Genomic DNA, 19719 nt, shown 5'->3' on the forward strand with positions numbered 1-19719 from the left:
TCTTCTCAACCACACTAACTACATTAGTGTATTTATTAATGCAACAAATGTGATCTGGGGTATAAATACTACATAGATTAAGATAATCTGCTCTATTAACTATTATTTTGCATATTTCTTTATATTTCGTGCTGGAAACCTATTCTAGGCATATTGTGCTATTGAGCCAAAAAGGGTTTACATCTAGCATTTATCCTAAATTTATCTCGAAGTAAAAACAATGAAAAATAAAATAAAAAAAATAAAGTGGGAGAGTGAGTTCGAGAAGAATCTAATTTTGAAAATCTTTCAACAGGAAGTGAAGTTTTTGCGCTCGGCCGTGTGTCGCAGGTGCATCCAGCAGAACATCATTAACAGAACAAAGCCGTGAGATCCCAGGGAAGGAGGTGGTGTGTCTTAAGAGGAGAAAACTTTGATTTTCTGTGGAATACCGCGCAGTTCTGGGAAAATATCCTGCCCTGTATGCTAGAGATAAATTTAGTTAAATTAAGTGGTGGAGGGACATGAGAGCAGAAACAGCGCTGGTAAGTCTTCGGAAAAATAAATACTTTATATATATATATATATATATATATATATATATATATATATATATATATATATATATATATATATATATATATATATATATAAAGCTAAGTCAAGTGTTGTTAAGTCTTTCCTTAACAACACTTTGATAAAAAAAATATATCAAAGTGTTGTTAAGGAAAGCAGAAACTCCTGTGGTGTTTAATGTGTAACTATTGTGTTCTTTTTTTAATTAAAAAAGGCAAATGGCGTGGAAGTGAAAGAACGTGGAGGAGCAACTTTACTGAAAAGGCAACCTGTGAGTCCTTCAGGCTTTTCTTGTACAAAAGAGTTATATGTAGCTATATGGTCCCTGTGTGGAGTTTTTGGTTCCAAGACATGAATTAATTTGTCACCGTTCTCCAAATCCTGATAATCCTTAATTAATAATTAATTTTCAGGTATATAGTTGACCCGTGCGGGTTTTCTGCACTTACTTTAGTGATTTTTAAAAGTTTGTTGTCAAACAAGCTACCCTGCCATGGCAGCTGTTTGTGAATTCCTTCTGCTTTGTTTTCTTTTCTGGTCTATGACATCACCACCTCAAGCAAAATAAATTTAAAATAAAAGGTGTATTCAATAATAAAAGGCTATAGCTGAGTTATTGAAATTGCAGCATGACTGTAGAGGTGGCAACTACAGATATTTTGTCTGTCTTTAGAGTTTTATGTTCTCGAGCTGAGCTCACAATTACACATCTGAGGATAAATACTAGTGAATTTCTCCATTGTGAGATCAATAAAGACCATCTTATCTTATCTTACTGGCTTCTATGCTGTTTTCTTCAGTTTCAAACATTTTGCTGGTCTGAATGAGCAGACTAAAAACATTGATCTGTTTGTTTATCCAAACTTTATTTTTTTTTATTCCACTGTCTAAATCCATCCATTGATCTATTTATTTAGGGATTGGTCCTATTTCCCTTCCATCTGATTGTCCAATTTTGTGATTGTTTATCTGTTCGTCAGAGAGATTCTGCACTTAAAACCTTAAAAACTTTGCAAAACATTTTTTGGGGTTATACTATAAAGATTTGGCTAAAATGGACTGTCGAGTAAAGTATGGAATTCTGACAAAAATGTGCAGGATCCCCTGGATATACATCATTGAAACTAAAGTGAAGTTTATGAAGTCCAATACTGACACGTGGTCTGCTGTACTTTATGCTTTTTGCTAAACGTTTCACTGCTTGCATATTACAGTTTCAGGTCTTTAGTTTTTCAGGTTCTAGTGGATCTTGTTAGACTCAGCAATTGCTTCCAAAGCAGATTTACCTCAAGAGGCAAGCCAGTTATTTCAGACACCCTATGCCTCTTTTGGTGTGAGAGACATGGAGATTTTATGTTGCCAACTAAGTTGAACCCTAAAACAAAGCGATAATAACAAGCTTACCATAATTAAAAATAAAAATGTATTGCAAAGATTTGTCTCTGCATAGTGCTGAGACTCCACAGGATATACTGGAAAAGGTTTTAGGTGAGCCCTTTCATCATCATCACAATCCAATCAAATTAGAGTGCGTTCTTTTTTTATTTTGAAATGAACCAAAAATAAATTTATAAAAAAAGATGGAAACAGAACTATTACAAAAGCACATTTTTGTCTGCTTTAAATGTTTTTGGAGAATAATTAGCAGCCAGGTAGACTTAGTGTTTTGTTTTTTTAACCATGTAGACAAGATGATAAATGTCTCCAGTGAGACTAGAACCAGCTGTTGTGGTTTCTTTTGGGAATAATAATAAAGTTCATGTCCTAACCACTTTGGGGTCTTTTTATTATGCATTGAGAAACCTTGGAAAACCACTTCAACTAGTCGTTCATGTTCTCAGAAGTTTCTGCCTTGCATGTTAGCAATGTGCTCTGAGAATGGGAAGAACTGAGGAAATACAGGCCCCAGGTTAAATGGGCCTTGCTTGGGTTAGTAGAAAATGGAACAGACAGATTTTTTGGAACCCGTTCTTTTGGACAAACAAGACTGAAGAGTCGATGTTTGGCAGTAATGCAGCACAGCAACGTGTTAGTGAAACACAACCTAGGGATGTCAAGACAACCCACCCTGAAGCACGGCGGTGGAGAGCTGATGATGTGGCCACGGTTTGTTTCTGTAGAAGGAGGTGGTACGGCTCTAACAATTGAAGTCCTAGAAACAGTTTTTTAAATAAACGTCTTCTGTTCTGAATAATGTTGGACAGAACAGATTAATAAGTGATTGTTGCTGGACAGACTTTTAAATAACCTTGGGATTTATAGTTACAAACTACCTCTGCGTCTTCCCCCAGTCATTGCTAAATATGGACAGTGTTGTTGAGAATTTGGGTTTCTCCTTCTTGTAATGGTCTGTGTGCTCAAGCAGCTTAACTAGAAAGGTTTCTGACTGTGAAACTATCGACACGTGGGTTAAAATGCCTGCTGGCTACGCACAGGGTTGAACAGGTTATTGCATCTGCTGTGATCCTGAGATGCTGAGGCAGCATTTCACCAAAAACGAACAGTTTTCCGCTTAGGTTTGACATTAAAGAGCTCAGAACTGGATCCATAAAGTGCCTCCTGTGCCTGAAGTCATTTAAGACAAACCTGTGTGGCAAGTAAAAAAATCTTCCTTGGAAAATGTGAATACTGTCTCTGTTGGACTAAGGAGGGGTTATCAGTGGTTTAAGGTCTGTGATGTCTCAATGTGTGCACCTTTATCTGATTTTGCTTCTTAGGGAGGTCCGTGGTCAGCGGCTGCAGACATGGACAGCCAGCCCTTTGGACAGGTGAGAGGAAACAGCAAAATGTTGATCCCAGGAGTTTCCTGCTTTTTCTGGGACAATCTATACATTTAGCACTGATTCTGCTGTTTAAACTCCATATATTGCTCTCATTAGAGCAACATAACAGCTCAGGATAATGGTCATGTATGGAGCTGGTTGATTGGCACTTTGGTTTTGTTTTGGGTTCCACCTGAAAGTCTGTTGTCTGTTAGAGCTTCAGTTGTAGGTGTGTCTCTGCGCCATTGCTGTCTGACTTGAATTTTCTCTTCAGTAATTTCATTCTCCTTGTAATTGAGGGCAAAGCCACGGGAGCAGTATCTATTACAGTGGTTCCAGTCTTGTTAAAATGACTGATTGCTTTACATTGTTGTTGTTGTTTCTATGCAAAACACTGTTATAACAGCTTGTAGTGGCGTTTAACATTTTTTTTCTGTCATTTTTCAGAATGGAGCTCCAGAAGAATTCCCTTCAAGCCCTCAGGTTTGTTTTGGATTGATTGCTAGTTGTGCAAGTTTGACACAGTTTCACCTCATCATGCATTCTCGTTTATTTAAATAGAATGGAGGTTCTCTAGATTTGATCGCAACAAACCCATTTCATGCATATTGCAAGGTATGTACTCCATAGATCTTTGCCTAAACTAGCCAAAATGATCAGCTTTTACTGAACACATCCTAAGTAAAGTTTTGTTCTGTGACTAGGAATCGACCAATAACAATGTCCTGGAGAGTGGCGGAACAGAAACTTCAGAGGAAGCAGATGTTGAGCCCATGACTTCATCCCCTCTTAAATACCTAAACTCACTTCAGGACCTTGGTTATGGAATTAGGAAAACAGAAAATGGAGCTAAACTTTCTGAACATCTAGACAGCCCTCAGACGTATGACCCTAAAGATGAGCTCTTCCGACCCTCCTCTCTGAGCTTCAGGCCCACCACCAATGGGGATTTTCATGACACGGCCCTGAAGAATACAAACTCTGCTCAATCACACAATTTCTCTGAAGTCCGACAGACAACTGGCTCGGGCATCTTAACGGATGATGTAGATGCTATATTCAGATTGCCAAGCAAAGAGAAGGATTTGAGCAGCTTTGCACAAACTGTAACGCCAAACCCGTTTTCCCCAAGTGCAGCCCCAGAAGCAGATTTATTTTCAAATGAAGGTAATGAGCTGTTCCATGTAAATGGAACCCGAAAAGAGGCCCCCAGTGCAGATGACGATGACTTGTCTGGCAAGTCCGTTAAGGAAAAATTTGACCTATTTTCATCATTGTCCACCAGTACAGTAGATCCATTCCCAAGTCCGCTTCTAAGGAGCCCATTCAACGTCTCCAGTTTGGAGGATCCTTTTGGGCCAACTCCCTCTAAGCAATATGACTTCCAGGAAGTTTTCAGTAGCCCAAGAGAGGGCAAGGATATATTTGAGACGACCCCCTCCAACGCAACTTTCTCTACGCCTTCAATCAACGGTCCATCTAAGTTTAACTTTGACACACCGGCATCAAGTGATCCAGTCAAGAAAACGCCACCAAAAGTCCCTTCAAGACTCCCTCCAGTCATTCCGCCAAAGCCTCCGAACAAGCCAAGAGATCTGTTGACCACTCCTCAGGGAAGCAAGCAGAATATTCTTTGTGCAACCCCCTTCAGTCAGGCCAACAGTCTGTCCTCATCACCCAGCTTTTCTCCAGCTGATATGGATCATGTATGTAACTCTCATTTTAAATGACTGCTCTAAAGCCTTAGAGCCTTCTATGAACACATTTCATGTTTTGCAGGTGCAGACCTTTAAGCGTCCACCAAGACCCCTTCCCCGGACCCGACGCCCCAGGGCAGAGAGGCCCCCATTACCTGAGACACCCCCAAAACCAGCGAGACCCCGAAAACCAGAGAGGCCTCTACCCTCGATACCCTCTGTAAGCCACAGTGACTCAGATGCTTTTGGTTGTTTAACTTAATCAGGAGAACGGCTGATGTTGGTTTCCATGTTCTCGCCCCATAAACTCTTTGTCTCTCCTTTAAACGTGTAGACTAAACTGGAACCAGAAGTGCCTGGGGTGCATGGTGCTGGGCCAGAAGTACCAAAACCTCCCCCCAAACCAGTCATCAAACCTCCCCCCAAACCAGTCCCTCCCCTTAAACCAAAGAAGCCGGTATGTGCTGTGACTTAGATGTAATGTTCAAATTGTCATTTTTGGGTATTAGATGCAGCTTTTATGCAGCTTGGCTTGAACATAAGAAATATCCACCTCAGCATCTAGTGCAGGACGAATGACGGCCTAAAGCTGGGCCTCGACCTGATATGTTCATCTTGGTTCCTCATCCATTAAAGTAGAAATGGGCTTCACTTCTAATGTACTATGGAAATCAGATTTTGATATACACAAAATCAAAAAGTTTTTCCCCTCTTACTGTAATGAATTCAGGCAAAGTTTGTCTTTTTAATACAGGGATGTAGTTTCAACTGTATATTGTTACTCGTTTACTAAACTAGCAGCAGATTTGTAAATCCTTTAATAATCCTTTAATAATAGAAAGTTGAATATGCCATGTGCTTTTCTGTTCGGAATTTAATTAGCTTCCCTAATATCGTCTAAGAATGCTGATTTTTATAGTATTTGCTCAGGTTTGCACACCGGATAGAAATTGTCTCACTATGGATGTTTTCTGTATGTTTTTGTTTTACAGGAGAGCAAATTATTGGAACCTGAGAACGAGGTCGTCTTTGAGAACGTCCTCCTCATTGGACAGGTTTGTTGCAGCTAGGATAATGTTGCCAAGGACAAAACAAAATATTCAGTTATAAATTTCAGAATTTCAGTTTCTCACATGCTGCACAATCACAGCTGGGACAGAATGAAGGATAGGATGCATGTTCTAAATGCAAGGCTGCGATATCAGGGGTGGAAGGTACTCTTCATGCAAGAAAAGAAACGCTAAAAAAAGTTTATTTATTCATTATTTTGAGAAGGAAAATACTCTAACATTCAAAATATGCAAGAAATACTCAACTCTAAAATAAGCAGTGGCCAACTGACCAATGGGGCAGTTCTCAAATGACGTCACATTTTTCCTGAGACAGCCGGTTTCCCAGCTGGTCGAAGAGGAAGAATGCAAATTATGATGGCAACAACTGTAATACATCACTTTTGGAAGATGTAGAAGGCCCAGGAGCTTCATTTCAACCTGCTTCGATCGAGAAACCCAGCATAGAACAGCTAATAGGATCAAACTCCAGGAAAAAACCCGCTAAATCCGTGTAGAATTACAGCTAATAGGCCTGTAATAATACATGTATATTTTCCAGGTTTTAAATTATAATACAGCTCATTGCAGAAAATAGACTTAAAAACAGTCAATCATCCCACTGTAATCAGACACTCAGATACCATCTCCTCTACACACACACACACACACACACACACACACACACACACACACACACACACACACACAATCACTCAGAGAGAAACATTGACTTGATCCATGAAAAGAAGTGGAAGACCAGCAAGAAAACCACCACACGCCGCTTCTAATTATCACAAATACACGAATTTAGCTGGTGTTTATACACACCAGGATTTTTACTGCTTGTAAAATAGTCACGGAGGAGGGGGGGTTGAGCCCCGCTCTGGATTGTATGAAGTTTTAAATCCGCTGAGAAAAAGCCTCATAAATGCAGCCTACCTGTCCAGATGCTGCAGCTGGTGGTTTTAGCTCTGGATGTTCAAATTTTGGCTCCTATCACCGAGGAAATGTAGAGACCACATTTAGGTGTCTTTGGTCAGATTCTACAGTAAATTCCTCTCGGTTACAAGCTCATATGCAACACTGACATTTCTCTGCAATCCATCAGGATTAGGAAATCAAATGAAAAAAACCTCCCTTCATAGGATCATGATCACCACGTCGGTAGTCACTGCAGCAGATACCAACGCAGCAGTGGTTGACATATTATTGTCTGGTGAGGAGATATTCAGGACAGATCTGGTCACTATTTGACTCAAACAAGAAAACTAGTCAAGCGTTACTGCTCTGCTTGTACGACCACAAGATGGCCGCGACACATGCGTCTGAATTTAATAATCTGACGTCATTTGAGGAATGCCCTCTAATCGAACAAAAGGTTTCGTCAAATCTAAAATAGAAACCAGTGGTTTGTCTTAATTTAGCCTTAACATAATGCAGAATCAGGCGGCACAGAACTAAATGTCTATGGATGTGAAATTACTAAATGTGTTTTTAAAAAAGACAAAAAAAAAACAAAAAACAAAAAAAAAACCTCCTGTCTGTACCCCAGTGTTTGTCCATGGTCATTGTTCTTATGAAGTCTCACCTCTGTGTGTAGTAAAGGAGAGGGTGAGCTTTATACTCAGATTGTCCTTTGCCAATCCAAAATTGCAGTTTTTCCCCCATTCTTCTCCCAGATTGTTTTTCCTTTTTATTCTGAATCAGCAGAGTTTAATGTGATTAAAGCCTTTTCTGAATTTCAACAAGAAGTCACATAAAGAGATGTTCTCTTCTGAATGACATGATCATCGTGTGATTGCTTGACCCGGCCTTGGACATCTCTGCCATGTCTGCTGGCAACATGTTCTTCTACACTCCCATGTAATCTGAGGATCCTTCACCACAGATTTTACCTGGGCTGGGCTGTGTGAATGGGACCATGAGGTGTCTTACAAGAACAAACTCTGATCGCAGTGAAGGAAGAAGTTATTTTGCAAGACATGTTATGTGCTGCTCTATCTGTAGGATGTAAAAGCAAAAGTGTGAATATTGAAATGTTTTTCCCTCCTAAAACTCAGGAATGCTGTGTTGAAGACTGGCCTGAGGATAGTCCTGAGCTGGATCCAGATTATCAGCCAGTAAGAGAAATTAATCTATATTTATAGTTTAAACGTATCATTCCTTAAAAATGTAATTCAGTATTTGTTTTCTGTTTGAATTCTCCAAGCTTGGAAAGTTTAAACTACGGAGAGAGTCGATGAAGGTCAGTCTGTTCAGCCTCTTAAGCTGTACTCATTTCTGAGTAGAGAAAAGAAGCTCAGGACTGAAAACTCTGCTTTTAGGTAAAGATGGAATCAGACGGAGGAAGCAGTGAAGACCCTGACGGCACCTTTGGTCAAAAGGTAAAATCTAAACTCCTCGCTGCCTGTTTCTGTTATACTAGCTGAAGCTTCACAGACACCAAACATTCCTTTACAGAAAAAGGACAAGAAACTACGAATGTCGCTGCTGTCCAGAAGAAGCTCAAAGGTAAATCTTATCCAAAAGAACATTTCATGTTTTTTTTCCACCTTTTGCCTTTAATAAAATGGCGATGACTTGGACATTGTAGGACAAGTATCCTAATGATATGATGGAGGGAAAGGGTAACACGCTGCCAGCTCTACGGAAGTCATCCAAGGTAAAGGCTCTCATGGCTGTGAGGAAAACAGCCGACGTAGCGGTTGCACTCCCCCTTTTTTATGCTGACAAGTTTCACATGGGTAACAACATATCCACACAACAGATGTTTATTAAGTACCATGCTGTTGTAGGGATGCCTGTTATTCAACATGCAAGATTAACACCCTAATTTTAGTTTAACATGGCTTCCTTTTTGCAGGAGTTTGGTTCAAATGGACACATTTCTACAGGCGATGAAGATCATTATAGTTTGGACTATAAAGTATGTTTAGTTTTACATCCAGTACCAAGTCTGGTCATAAAGACTGTCAATAGATGGGCTTTATAACGTATTTAATGCCTGCAGAAAAAAACTCCAAAGACCAAAGTCAATCATCTGTTTCGAAGAGCGTCTCTTGCTACGGCTACCTGTGAGGAGAAGCACATGAATGGGCATTTACCTAAGGTAGGTTTAGGAAGCTCTTTGGAGATTGGCTAAGGGATTTTAATTCTAACGTTCCTTACCCCTCTAATGTTAAAATGTAAACGAATGCGTAAACATTTGAGTAAATCCTAATGTCCTCTCTGCAACAGGACAGTGACTCTAATAAAAGCAGAAAGAAGAACAGCATTTTGCGTCGACAGTCTGAGGTAAAACATCTTTGAATGTAGAAAAGCAGGAGACGATCTAGTTTTTAACACATGGATTTAGAATTAAAGTCCAAATTGATCTTTCAAAAACAACCATTAATGTTTAAACTGAACCAACTATTTTTCAGGGCTCAACGTTGGATGGAAAAGATTATGAAGAGACGGAGAAGGGTGGCCGTGGGCAGGTTGTCAGATGTTTCTTTTTATTTAGAAAAATGGGACAATTATAAACCCTTTTCTGAACATATGGAAGCAGACTGTGAATGATCACATGTGCTTTTATGTTAAATCTTACTTTTTCGTTCCCCCAGAGGAGGAATAGCAAGGTAAAAGTGAAGTTTGTGCCACAAAGAGGATTTGCCATATCTTTAGAAAAGGTATAACACATCTGCTAAGACTCTGATCGGCCTGCTTTTAAAAGAATAATGAAATACCCCATCTCATTCAACTTCTTTCTTTTCAACAGCCACATGATGAACCACAAGGAGCTCATGGATATACTCCTCGCAAGGGCTCAAAGGTATGTCGATCAAGTGATTGGCCATGAGCTGTTTGCTCTTTGTGTTTGTGGTATGAGGATGTCTGAACCGTTGCCACATGTTTGGGATGTTCCCCTCCCACAGGACAAATCACTTGATGAAGATTGTGGAGCGCACGGCTACACACCTTGTGACAAGTTGCAGGTAACAACCTGTTCCACTTTGTGCAACTTGTGTCTGATAAGAGGCTAGATACAGTATGTCGATGGCATAGCTAAGGAAACTGACCAGAAAGATCAGAGTTTACAGTATTTGCAGTGCTTTGCAAAATCATTCATCCCTCTTGAACTCCTTCACAGTCCTTCTTGAGGCATTCGCTAATTTCAATTAGCGAATGCTACTTGGACAATAGAGCGTATCTCTGTTTAGTGCAAACTTAGAACAATTCCAGCTTTTCCATTAAGGCTTTAGAGGTTTATTAGAGTAGCTGCATTATATAGACCAAGCAACACAAGAGGTGGGTCAGGAAGAACATCGTGGTGGAAAGGTTTAGAGTTGAGTTTAAAAGCTATTTTCCAAGCTATGAATAGTTCTCTGAGCACTCTTCAACCCGTCATCTGAAAATAATTTTATTTGTGATGCACTTTACATTTCTAACAAATCTCAAAGTGCTACAGTCGATGGGAAAACAACAAATAGTGAGAACAAGGACATTACAATGCAATTAAAATGCACAAGTAAAGGTTTTGAAACAATTACTGCAAGGGCCCTAAAAGAAACAAAGCATTTAAAGGAGACCATTAAAAGCAGTGGGTAAAAAGGCAGGTTTTAAGGCCTGTTTTAAAATGTGTCAGGGTCTGTAGAACCCTCACATGTGGAGGCAGATTGTTCCACAGAGACTGAGATAATTTTCTAAGACTGTTCAAAGGTGCCAGTTTTTTAAATGTAGAAGCTGGTAGTACCTATGTAAACGTGAAAAGTTTTTAAAAATGGCTGGAACCTTTCTTAACCTTATGTGTACGATACCAGGATGGTTGCTTAACTAGGTGACCTACAACTGATCACTGTGGCCAAACCTCCTTCCTGCCAAGAAGCATGGTCAGGGAGCATCCTGGTTTCTGGTTGCTTTGCAAAGAAAGCATCAGCCTTTTTCTTCCACATAGCACCTCAATTTTTTCTAATAACACCTTTATATGCTATATTATGTTGTGTTTTTTTTTTTTTTTTTTTTTTTTAAAGAAGGAGTTAGATCTTGAAGAGATGGAAGGCCTCAGTCTTAACTCGGCTAAGGTAATTTCGCTTTACCAGCGAGATGTCATGGAGTGTTGTGATTGCCACACAGACTAAAATAAGCCAACTTAAATGTGTCGTTCAGGCTTCTATCTTGGATGACGAGCAGCAGGACCGTTACTCACCGAGTCTAAATGGAGACGACGATGTTGAAGGAGCCAAAAAACACAAACATGTAACTTTCTGCCTTTTTCATTATGAATCAGATGGACAACTGCAAACTAAATCAAGATTTATCACAATAAATGAATCAGCAGTTTGGGAAATAAAGCAAATTAAGCATTGAATATTAATGCTTTAACGGAAATCACTACATATGTTTTTTACTAGTAACTGACTTTAACTTTAAACACTAAAAAGTACAAACACCAAGTTATCTTTGTTTTGTTTCTGGCAGAAAAAATCCAAACGTAAGGTTTCTTTGCCTCGCAAATCTAAGGCATCACACGGACAGAGTGAGGTAAGGGCATTGGTCTCCCGCTCAGCATGCCTGAGTTATTTTCCATGATTAACACACGAACATGCTGGATTGTTTATCCATCTGGCTCGATTACTGGTTATATTTTCAGGGGGGCTCTGATGATGAAACAACAGAGAAAGATGTGTGTCATGGAGAGGAGTATGATGATCCAGATGAGATTGAAAACATCAAACCGGTATTCTTTGTTCTCTGCAGTCTGTACTTTATCCTAATCTCAAGGTTTAAGCTAATTTATACCTTTCAAACACTTTCTCTCTTCCACTAGAAAAAGTCCTTCAAATTTAAAGTTCCCAAAAAACACAAGCGCAAGGTAAGTCCGTCAGAGGAATGTTTCCTCATTGCTTTCCACATCGGCTGGTGTCAGATCCTCAGGCTTAACTGTCTCTTAACAGAGCAAAAAGGCCAAGAACCAGCCGGGGGAGGCGCCTGATGAGCACCTCTCAGAGGCAGCTAAGGTATGTCTGTTTAACATCAGAACCTGAGCAGTAGAAAAGTTGCAGTTTCTGACTCTTCTAATTATGATGAGAAGCTATTTTTACTGATGTCATGTTTGAACTGACTTTAAACTGAAAATCTCCTAGTTTCTTGGATAAAGTACTTCTACTGGGTGTTTTTATATTCACATCCTGTGAACTGGATACATTTTGTCACATTACAAACACACATTGTACAGATTTTTACAAGGGTTGTATGTGATTAGTGTGGAATTATGAAGTAGAGAGAAATTACTTCGGTTTGAAGAGTTTCCAAAAAAGAACTAGAAAAAGCTGTTCCTGCGAAACAGCAGTGAGAATGCTTTCCTGCAGAATGATTGAGGAAAAGATGCATAAGATCTTTGAAGAAGAGAAAAAAACTAGCTGAAATGAAATAAAAGAACCAATTTTAACATGAAAAACAGCTGAAAGATTAGAAGAGTGTTATGAAAAAACTGAACTAGTTGAAGATAGTTGAAAGTTAGTATCAGTAGTAGTAGTAGTAGTAGTGGTAGTAGTAGTAGTTACTACTACTACTACTACCACCACTACTACTATGTGAAATCCAAAAAGTGACAAAGTGAAAATTGACACATGCCTGATAATCACTGGGAAATTTAAAAATGTTAAGAGGAAGTGACTCTGCGAATCTCAGCTTCCTACCTTCATCACAGCCCCTGCAGTGGGCGTCATAAGGTGCCATTTTAACCAAAGGGAGCCTGTCCCTGACTTGCAGTAACCTCTGGCCAGCAGAGTTCTGTTGTCATGGAAACTCACTCACACCTGCTGGTGTCATTCTACTGCAGGCAGAGACTTTGGCACAGAAGAGCTCTAATTGGAATAAAATGGCATCACTTTGCCTCGATCAACTCTGGATTTTTCGTCAACCGTAAGGGCTAGAGACGTAATTTTTTTCTGCGTTTATTTCGGAACGGATAGGGGAACAAGACAAACTATCGTTTTTTTTTTTCTTGAAATATTTTAATGTAGGCGCAAAAAAAAAAAACATGAAATAAAGGGGAATATTGACGAAAATTCCAAAATCCTGTAAAAAGGGTCCCGAAAAAATCGCTCTAGCTGAAAAAGTATATAAGATATCAAAATAATTCTTTCAGCATGAGTATCAGCGAGCGTTTGAGGACTGTGGTGCTCATTTTCATGTTTGTACAAAAATTGGTGTAGGCATGGTGACGATGTAAAAAAGTGCATCATTTAGTAGGAAGCAGGTCCAAAGCGTTTTCAGGATTTTGCACATTCTCTACTTCCGAACAAATTGTTTCTTCGGCAAAACCGTAACAGTTATTGACAAAATCCTTTTTTTTTTGTGAGTGCCAGAAGGGTAGGGACATTCATGTGTGAAAGTATCATGCCTGTACATAAAACGGTTTAGGAGTTGTGACAATGTGAAAACATGTGTTGCTTGGGAATGTCAGGTGTGATTTTTCACCACACCTCCATAGAAAATCAATGGAGAGCTTTTAGGCTTTGTGGTGCTCTGGGGTGATTTGCGAAAAATTTATAAATCCCACACCAATGATGGTTACATTTCCAGAATCCAGACAAAAATTCCTACATTTTGATGTATAATTCATTTGAATAGAGTAAAAATTAAGCGAGTGAGAATAAGTTGTTCAGAGAAGGAAAATAGGAACGGCAGAGTGGCCACTCTAAATGAACTCCCTAGCAATCATAGCAACGCATTCATTTTTCTGAATTTTATGAAAATGCTAAATTATTTTAAGGAGGTACTATATGAAAATGGTGAAAGATATGAAAAAGCTGAAGATAGCTGAAGGTTATTTGATCATTTTAAAAGTTGAATGGCGTTTCTAGCTGAAAGTAGGCTGAAGCAGTAAGCTGCCAAAAAGCTGAAATATTTAAAGAATGTTAAGGATTCTCCATTCAATTTCAATGAGAGCAAAAAACTCATAAAGTTAAATATTTTAAATATTATAAAAGTTATAATTACCAAAAGACATAGCAGTAATGTCGTGAACGAGCTGAACATTTTGATACGAAAATTGTTTTAAATCGGTTGAAGTATGCAGGAGTAGTTAGATGCCGAAAAACGTACGGAATAATAATCAAGACCTGAAGGAACTTAATAGGTGAGAATGCTGTATAGCATTCTCACTTGATTATGGAAAAGTGCTAAAGACTTTTGGGGGCATGTTGCCAAAGATTCTCAGTTGGAGGGAGGTCAGAGCTTTGATGTCTTTGAAATCCCTTGTAGCCTCTAACGGGTTTTCTTCTCAGACTGGATTGTATTTAGTGGCATTATTTTTTCTAGGAACTCTGAGCAGCTTACCAGTTCTGGCTGAAGAAATTCATCCCCGCAGCATGATGCTGTCACCTTCATGTTTCATAGGAGGGATGGTGTGCTCAGTAACTTCAACAACATATATTTTGCATGTGGGACAAAAAGCTCCATTTTACTTTTATAGAGAAAAAAAGATGCATTTGCCACATGTTGCTGTGACCCATACATGGGTGGTGATGGATGGTCTCTCTTGACAGAGGCTTTTTTTTTTGGCCTGTTTTCCATAGAGCAGCTCTGTGAAGAGCACGATTAGTAGTTGTCTCAACAGATTCTTCCTTTTAAAGAACCAACTGTTTTTTATATATAGATTTAACAGAAAATTCAGGTTTTAGCTGTTTTTTGTGGGTTATTTGCTTAGAACTTTATTAACCCTTTTTATATTGAAAACAGTTTGTGAAAAACTATTAGAAACCAACTATCAACGTCCCATCGAAGAAAATGTATCCATCCTGTTTTTGTAAATGTTTTGTTTTTCTTTCCTTCAACACCTAAAAATAGAAGTAGAAGGGTGGCTCTTTAAAAATGACAACAAATTTCCTATAGTAGATGTCAAAAAATCATATTTTTATTTATGTATATATTTATTTATTTTCAGAAGTTCATGTTTCAATTGTGGCTCTAAATGATTTTTAATCTGATGGATTTGGGGCTAAAATGGCTCTTTGGATTGGAAAGGTTGCAAATTCCTGGTCTAGAATAGAACATACTGTAATTTGTTTTTGGTTGCAAAATAACAACATGGAAAGTTCCAGATGTATAAATACTTTTTCAACACTGTACTCTTATCTTTACTTCCTGTTTTTTCCAGCAGTCACTGTCATGTGATAGCTGTTCAGTAGCAGTGTTGATCATCTTTACCTGCTGATTGATGAAAGCAGATTATCCACCAGCTCTGACCTGATTGCTATGATTGGGAATCCTGGCCTTTATCTGCCAGAAGTATTAAAAAAAAAATCTAATGTATTAAATTGGAAATGTACATGACGTGACAATTAACAGGAATAGGATTATTTGAATACCTTTGTACACCAATTACAATATATCAGACTTTACCCAGAATACATGTTTATTATCGCAGAAGAGTGTTGGAAGAATTAGTTATCTAAAAATACCAAAAGTTCTCTGTTTGCTGACTAATCCCTGAAACCATCACAAGCTTTTATTTTTGCCTGCTTGCTTCATTTTCTCCATTGCTCCTTGACACATCCCTGTAACATGTTACCGGACTGGTTTAGCTGCATAGCATCTTTGCTGACGCACAAACTGCGGCCCTAATGCTTTCATGTGTATAAAGGCCTCAAACGTGCTGACATCAAGGACTGAGCTGTAAGAACACACTAAAGCTTGTGAAACACTCACTGAAATGTTTATCCTCACCCCTTATTCAGGCTGCCTGGGCGGCTGCTCAGATGGACGAGCAGGCTATGGCCGGTATGGAAGACGAAGAAGAGGAGGAGGAGGAGGAGGAAGAGGAAAATGAAGTTGGGGTCAGTTTTTTTTTTTTTTATTTGCTAATAAAAATAATCATGGATGCATTTATTTTAGTCTGTGCTTTTCAGAACATCATGCTTAAAGTACAGCTGTGTGGAAAAAGTTTTTTCTCATGACAGATTTCTCGTTTTTGCTTTTGTTGTTAAGAACAGTTAAGTATTTCAGATTATGAAACAAATTTTAAAGGTGCATAGCCACATTATTTGACTTTTTTTCATTTATACGTCAGTAGCTCACTCTGGTTGCATACAAAGTTTTTATGAAAGATTATCACGTCCTGCTGGAGTACAGGTTGTTGTTTCGGTAATTTATGCTATGATACTATAAATAATCACAAAGAGCTTTATTTACTAACAACAAACGTGTGGCATAAAACCAGGAAGCAGCTAACGGCTTTTAGCATCTCCCAGCGAGATGATGCAGAATGGTCCAAGATCCAGTGGGAAAAAAAAAAAAAAGGAGCATCAAAACACTATCCAGATGGAGGCTTGGGTTACATAACTTTATCATGATGAAGCGTTTTTTTGTTCTTTTATAAGAATATAACGTGGCTATATATCTTTAATACCAGATAACATTAACCTGAGTAAATATAAAAATCAGTTTTCAGACATTGGTTAATCACGCAGGAACAGGTTAGTTTGTACATTACAAACTAACCTGTTCATGTACATAGACAGTCATTTATGCTCAGATTCACACCCTGACGGTGGTGAGCTATGTTCATAGCTACAGCTGGGGTAGACTGACATACATCAATGCCACCTGGCTCACTGTGCGGGTGAAGTGACCTGCCTGAAGAGCAGGGGATCGAACCAGCAACCCACCAGCTACAGGAAGAACCCCCTAACTATAGCACCACTGTTGCCTAAGCTTCTAACTGCATGACTATAAACTGGTCATTCATCTTCATAACCTTCCACTGTCTCTGTTGCCTAAAATCTAGCGTAATGTAATGACAACTGCTTCCCAAAGGCTCAGCTGCAGTTAAGGGTGCGAAAGCAATCACGTTTAAGGAACAATTCCTTTCTCCTATTGGAAGCCATCATTTGAAAACTGGGTGTTGTATTTACTCAGGGTCTCTGTGTGTGTCTATTGAATTTTTTTTGATATGAAACAAAACAAGTTGGGGGACTAAAACAGAGGAAATATGCGAGAGGTCCAGTACTGCTTCACAGCGCTTTTTATCTTTTTGTCCGTAGGACACTGACAGTTTGATGGAGTGGTGGTACACGGTAGAAAGTGAGTCCAAATCCAGTTCAGTTTAAAATCAAGGGGACAAATGGGTCTTATTGGATGTGTATTCACCTGCTGCCTTTGTGTTTCAGAATGGGACGAACTGCCATCTGATGAAGAGGATGCAGCCCTCAAAGAGGATGAGTCAAAGTGCGGCCCTTTGTGTTTAGCAGCAATCGTTAGGATAGGTTAAGTTTGCAATATAAACCTGCTAATCTCTTAATGAACAAATGGGTACAGTGAACAATTTAAAAAAGGGTGGTACACAAGTTTTTGAGGGCCACAACAGCTGGTGGAACGCTTATTGAATCTGCAATGGCAACTGTTGCCAAAAAAGGATCCATCGCTCTGAGAACCTTTGTGAATACAAACACAGGTTCCACTGAGTCCTCTCAGAGAGCTCAGTTCTTTACCTGAATTTTCTACTTAGGAGTTTAAGTTACTGAGAGTGACTCTGAGGAAGGAGACAACAGAATGTTTTTATCAGTGAGGAGGTGTGGTACACCCCGTTGCTGTGTGACGCTGTCTTTTAACAGCTGTGATTGGTTGATGGTACAGGGAAAAAAAATACAAACGTGCTCCTAGTGACCAAAAGAGAAAGATGAACCGATTAGACTGGCTTTTTGATGCTGTGTGACAATTTATGTCACATTTCTTAATCCAATCAGCCACCCTGTTTCCACCATCTTCCTGCTTCAGACACTTATAGGTTTGCTGAAAGTCCTCACTACTCCTAATGTTTGTCCACTTTAGGAGCTCTTTTAATGCTTAAGATGCTTTTATCTCACTAAGATAAAATTCTAAGAAAAATCTAAGAATTTGAGAAACTAAGATTTTTCCTAAAATGACGCTAAAATGAAGCTACTTTTAGTCTTACGATTCCTTGTGAATACGGGCCCTAAACTCTTCCTGGAGAAAGTCCAGCAAGTGTGGATTCAGTCTTTAGAACTACCATCTCATTTTTGGAAAAACTAATGTTTCAGTGCATTTACTGGTGGCAGATTTAACTTGTCCTTAGTCAATTATCTAATATAAAAGATGTAGAAGAGTATGAAGAGGAACCTAAACATTTTAAAATCTGGCTGTGATCGCAGGTCATTCACCGTCTTGGCAGACAAGGTTGAACATGGCCTCCGTCTGTTCAACAAGGTGTTCACGGAGCAAGCAGAGAGCCTGTGGGAGCACGTCATCCTGCTCCACGCCCTCGCCGACGACATCAGCGAGTTCCATCACAAAGCTAAGATCGCTGGCATCAGCGGCGGCACCACCACTGCAGTGGGCACCGTGACAGCCATCACGGGCTTGGCTCTGGCTCCCTTCACCTTTGGAGCCTCTCTGGTAGTTGCAGCTGTAGGCGTGGGGGTAGCAACAGCTGGTGGAATCACGTCTGCGTCTGCAGCCATCTCTGATAACGTCCACGACAAGAACGAGCGCAAAAAGGTAAAACGGGCTGCCGGATGTGGTGGTCTTTGATTTCACTGCCCGCATGTTACTTTTTCTGCTTTATTGGACTCTGGACATTTGCTTCTGTGTAACATAACTTTGTGCGTATTCCTTGTCTTTACGTAGATCGAGGCACTACTGCAGGAGTATGAGGAGCGACTGCTGGAACTCTCAAAGATCCTCCACTTCGTCAATCAAGGCTTGTACAGACTGCGCGGCCACCCGTTCCTCAGATCTGGGACCCAGCATTATTCACAGGACTGGGAAGTTCGCAAGGCAGTCCAGATGATCAGCATGGTGGATTCACCTGTGATGCGAGCAACAGAGATAGCTGATAATGCCGTGGGCTCCCTGCAAGGACTCTTCAAAGGTATGGACAAGTATTTTGTCAAGGAAACCAGGGAGCTGAAGAAAAGCTGCAGGAAGGAGATTGTGGGGGAAATAAGACAAGTGGCAAGTGTACTGAATGACGCAATCGTGGAGCTGAACACCATCAGAGAGGAGCTTCAAGATGCTACTGGACACGTGTGAGCAACCCCTGATCCCTCTGAGCAAAGATCACCGCTGACATCTGCTGGCTGAAATGGAGAACTACAGTTTAGCTGCAGACATCTGGATTCTTGGATTGAAACGCAGCAGCTGGAGTTCTCTTCCACATTGCATGACTCTTGAACACTATTCCATATCTGTTAAATTATTATTACTTTTTTTTAGGGATTGTGACAGAGAAGTGATAACTTTATTATTTTGGCCCGTTTTCAAGGCTACTGTTTTTTGTATTTCGTAACACTTTAAACACTGGAGGGTGAGGTTCTCTGTACATGCACCAGTTTGTTCAAGTTTTTATATATATATATATATATATATATATATATATATATATATATATATATATATATATATATATATATATATATATATATATATATATGTATATATATATATATATGTATGTATGTGTGTATATATATATATATATATATATATATAATGCATGCCACAGTGGGTTTACTTTGTTAGAATTGAGTCCGTTGAAAATGAATTTATTCACCAACACTTTAAACTGAAAGATTATGAAAGAATCATTGAAACAGTCCTCAAAAAATTTCCAAACATGTTTAACTGGGAAATGTGACGAATCTAGTG

The 19719-nt window shown here is 39.3% G+C and overlaps 1 protein-coding gene across 2 annotated transcripts; it reads left to right on the plus strand.

Moving 5' to 3' along the window:
- The first annotated feature begins 344 nt into the window (after window positions 1–344).
- si:cabz01007807.1 (histone-lysine N-methyltransferase SETD1B) lies at window positions 345–19504 on the plus strand. 2 transcript variants are annotated; one of them, XM_036145982.1, is made up of 32 exons: window positions 345–524; window positions 770–826; window positions 3273–3323; window positions 3765–3800; window positions 3879–3932; window positions 4022–5023; window positions 5097–5234; window positions 5349–5471; window positions 6007–6069; window positions 8127–8186; window positions 8276–8311; window positions 8391–8450; window positions 8527–8577; window positions 8660–8728; window positions 8930–8992; window positions 9077–9175; window positions 9304–9360; window positions 9489–9545; window positions 9672–9737; window positions 9827–9880; window positions 9984–10043; window positions 11079–11129; window positions 11215–11304; window positions 11527–11589; window positions 11699–11785; window positions 11876–11920; window positions 12003–12065; window positions 15792–15890; window positions 17097–17136; window positions 17223–17280; window positions 18225–18570; window positions 18700–19504. In XM_036145982.1, the coding sequence occupies exons 1-32, from the start codon at window positions 504–506 to the stop codon at window positions 19102–19104; spliced, it is 3624 nt and encodes a 1207-aa protein (XP_036001875.1). In that variant the 5' UTR covers window positions 345–503; the 3' UTR covers window positions 19105–19504. The 2 variants fall into 2 exon arrangements, with proteins under 2 accessions (XP_036001875.1, XP_036001876.1); XM_036145983.1 differs by having other exon boundaries at window positions 11082–11129.
- Window positions 19505–19719: the final 215 nt, after the last annotated feature.

This window comes from Fundulus heteroclitus, chromosome 14 (assembly GCF_011125445.2).
Source record: "Fundulus heteroclitus isolate FHET01 chromosome 14, MU-UCD_Fhet_4.1, whole genome shotgun sequence".
In the NCBI taxonomy this organism is placed as follows: Eukaryota; Metazoa; Chordata; class Actinopteri; order Cyprinodontiformes; family Fundulidae; genus Fundulus; species Fundulus heteroclitus.

Bases quoted from the DNA above. Each gene is read 5' to 3' on its own strand.
- si:cabz01007807.1 (XM_036145982.1), top strand. From the start codon at position 504: ATGAGAGCAGAAACAGCGCTG. The intron at 3,801-3,878 runs GTTTGTTTTGGA...TTATTTAAATAG, and splicing joins AATTCCCTTCAAGCCCTCAG to AATGGAGGTTCTCTAGATTT. The intron at 3,933-4,021 runs GTATGTACTCCA...TTCTGTGACTAG, and splicing joins CATTTCATGCATATTGCAAG to GAATCGACCAATAACAATGT.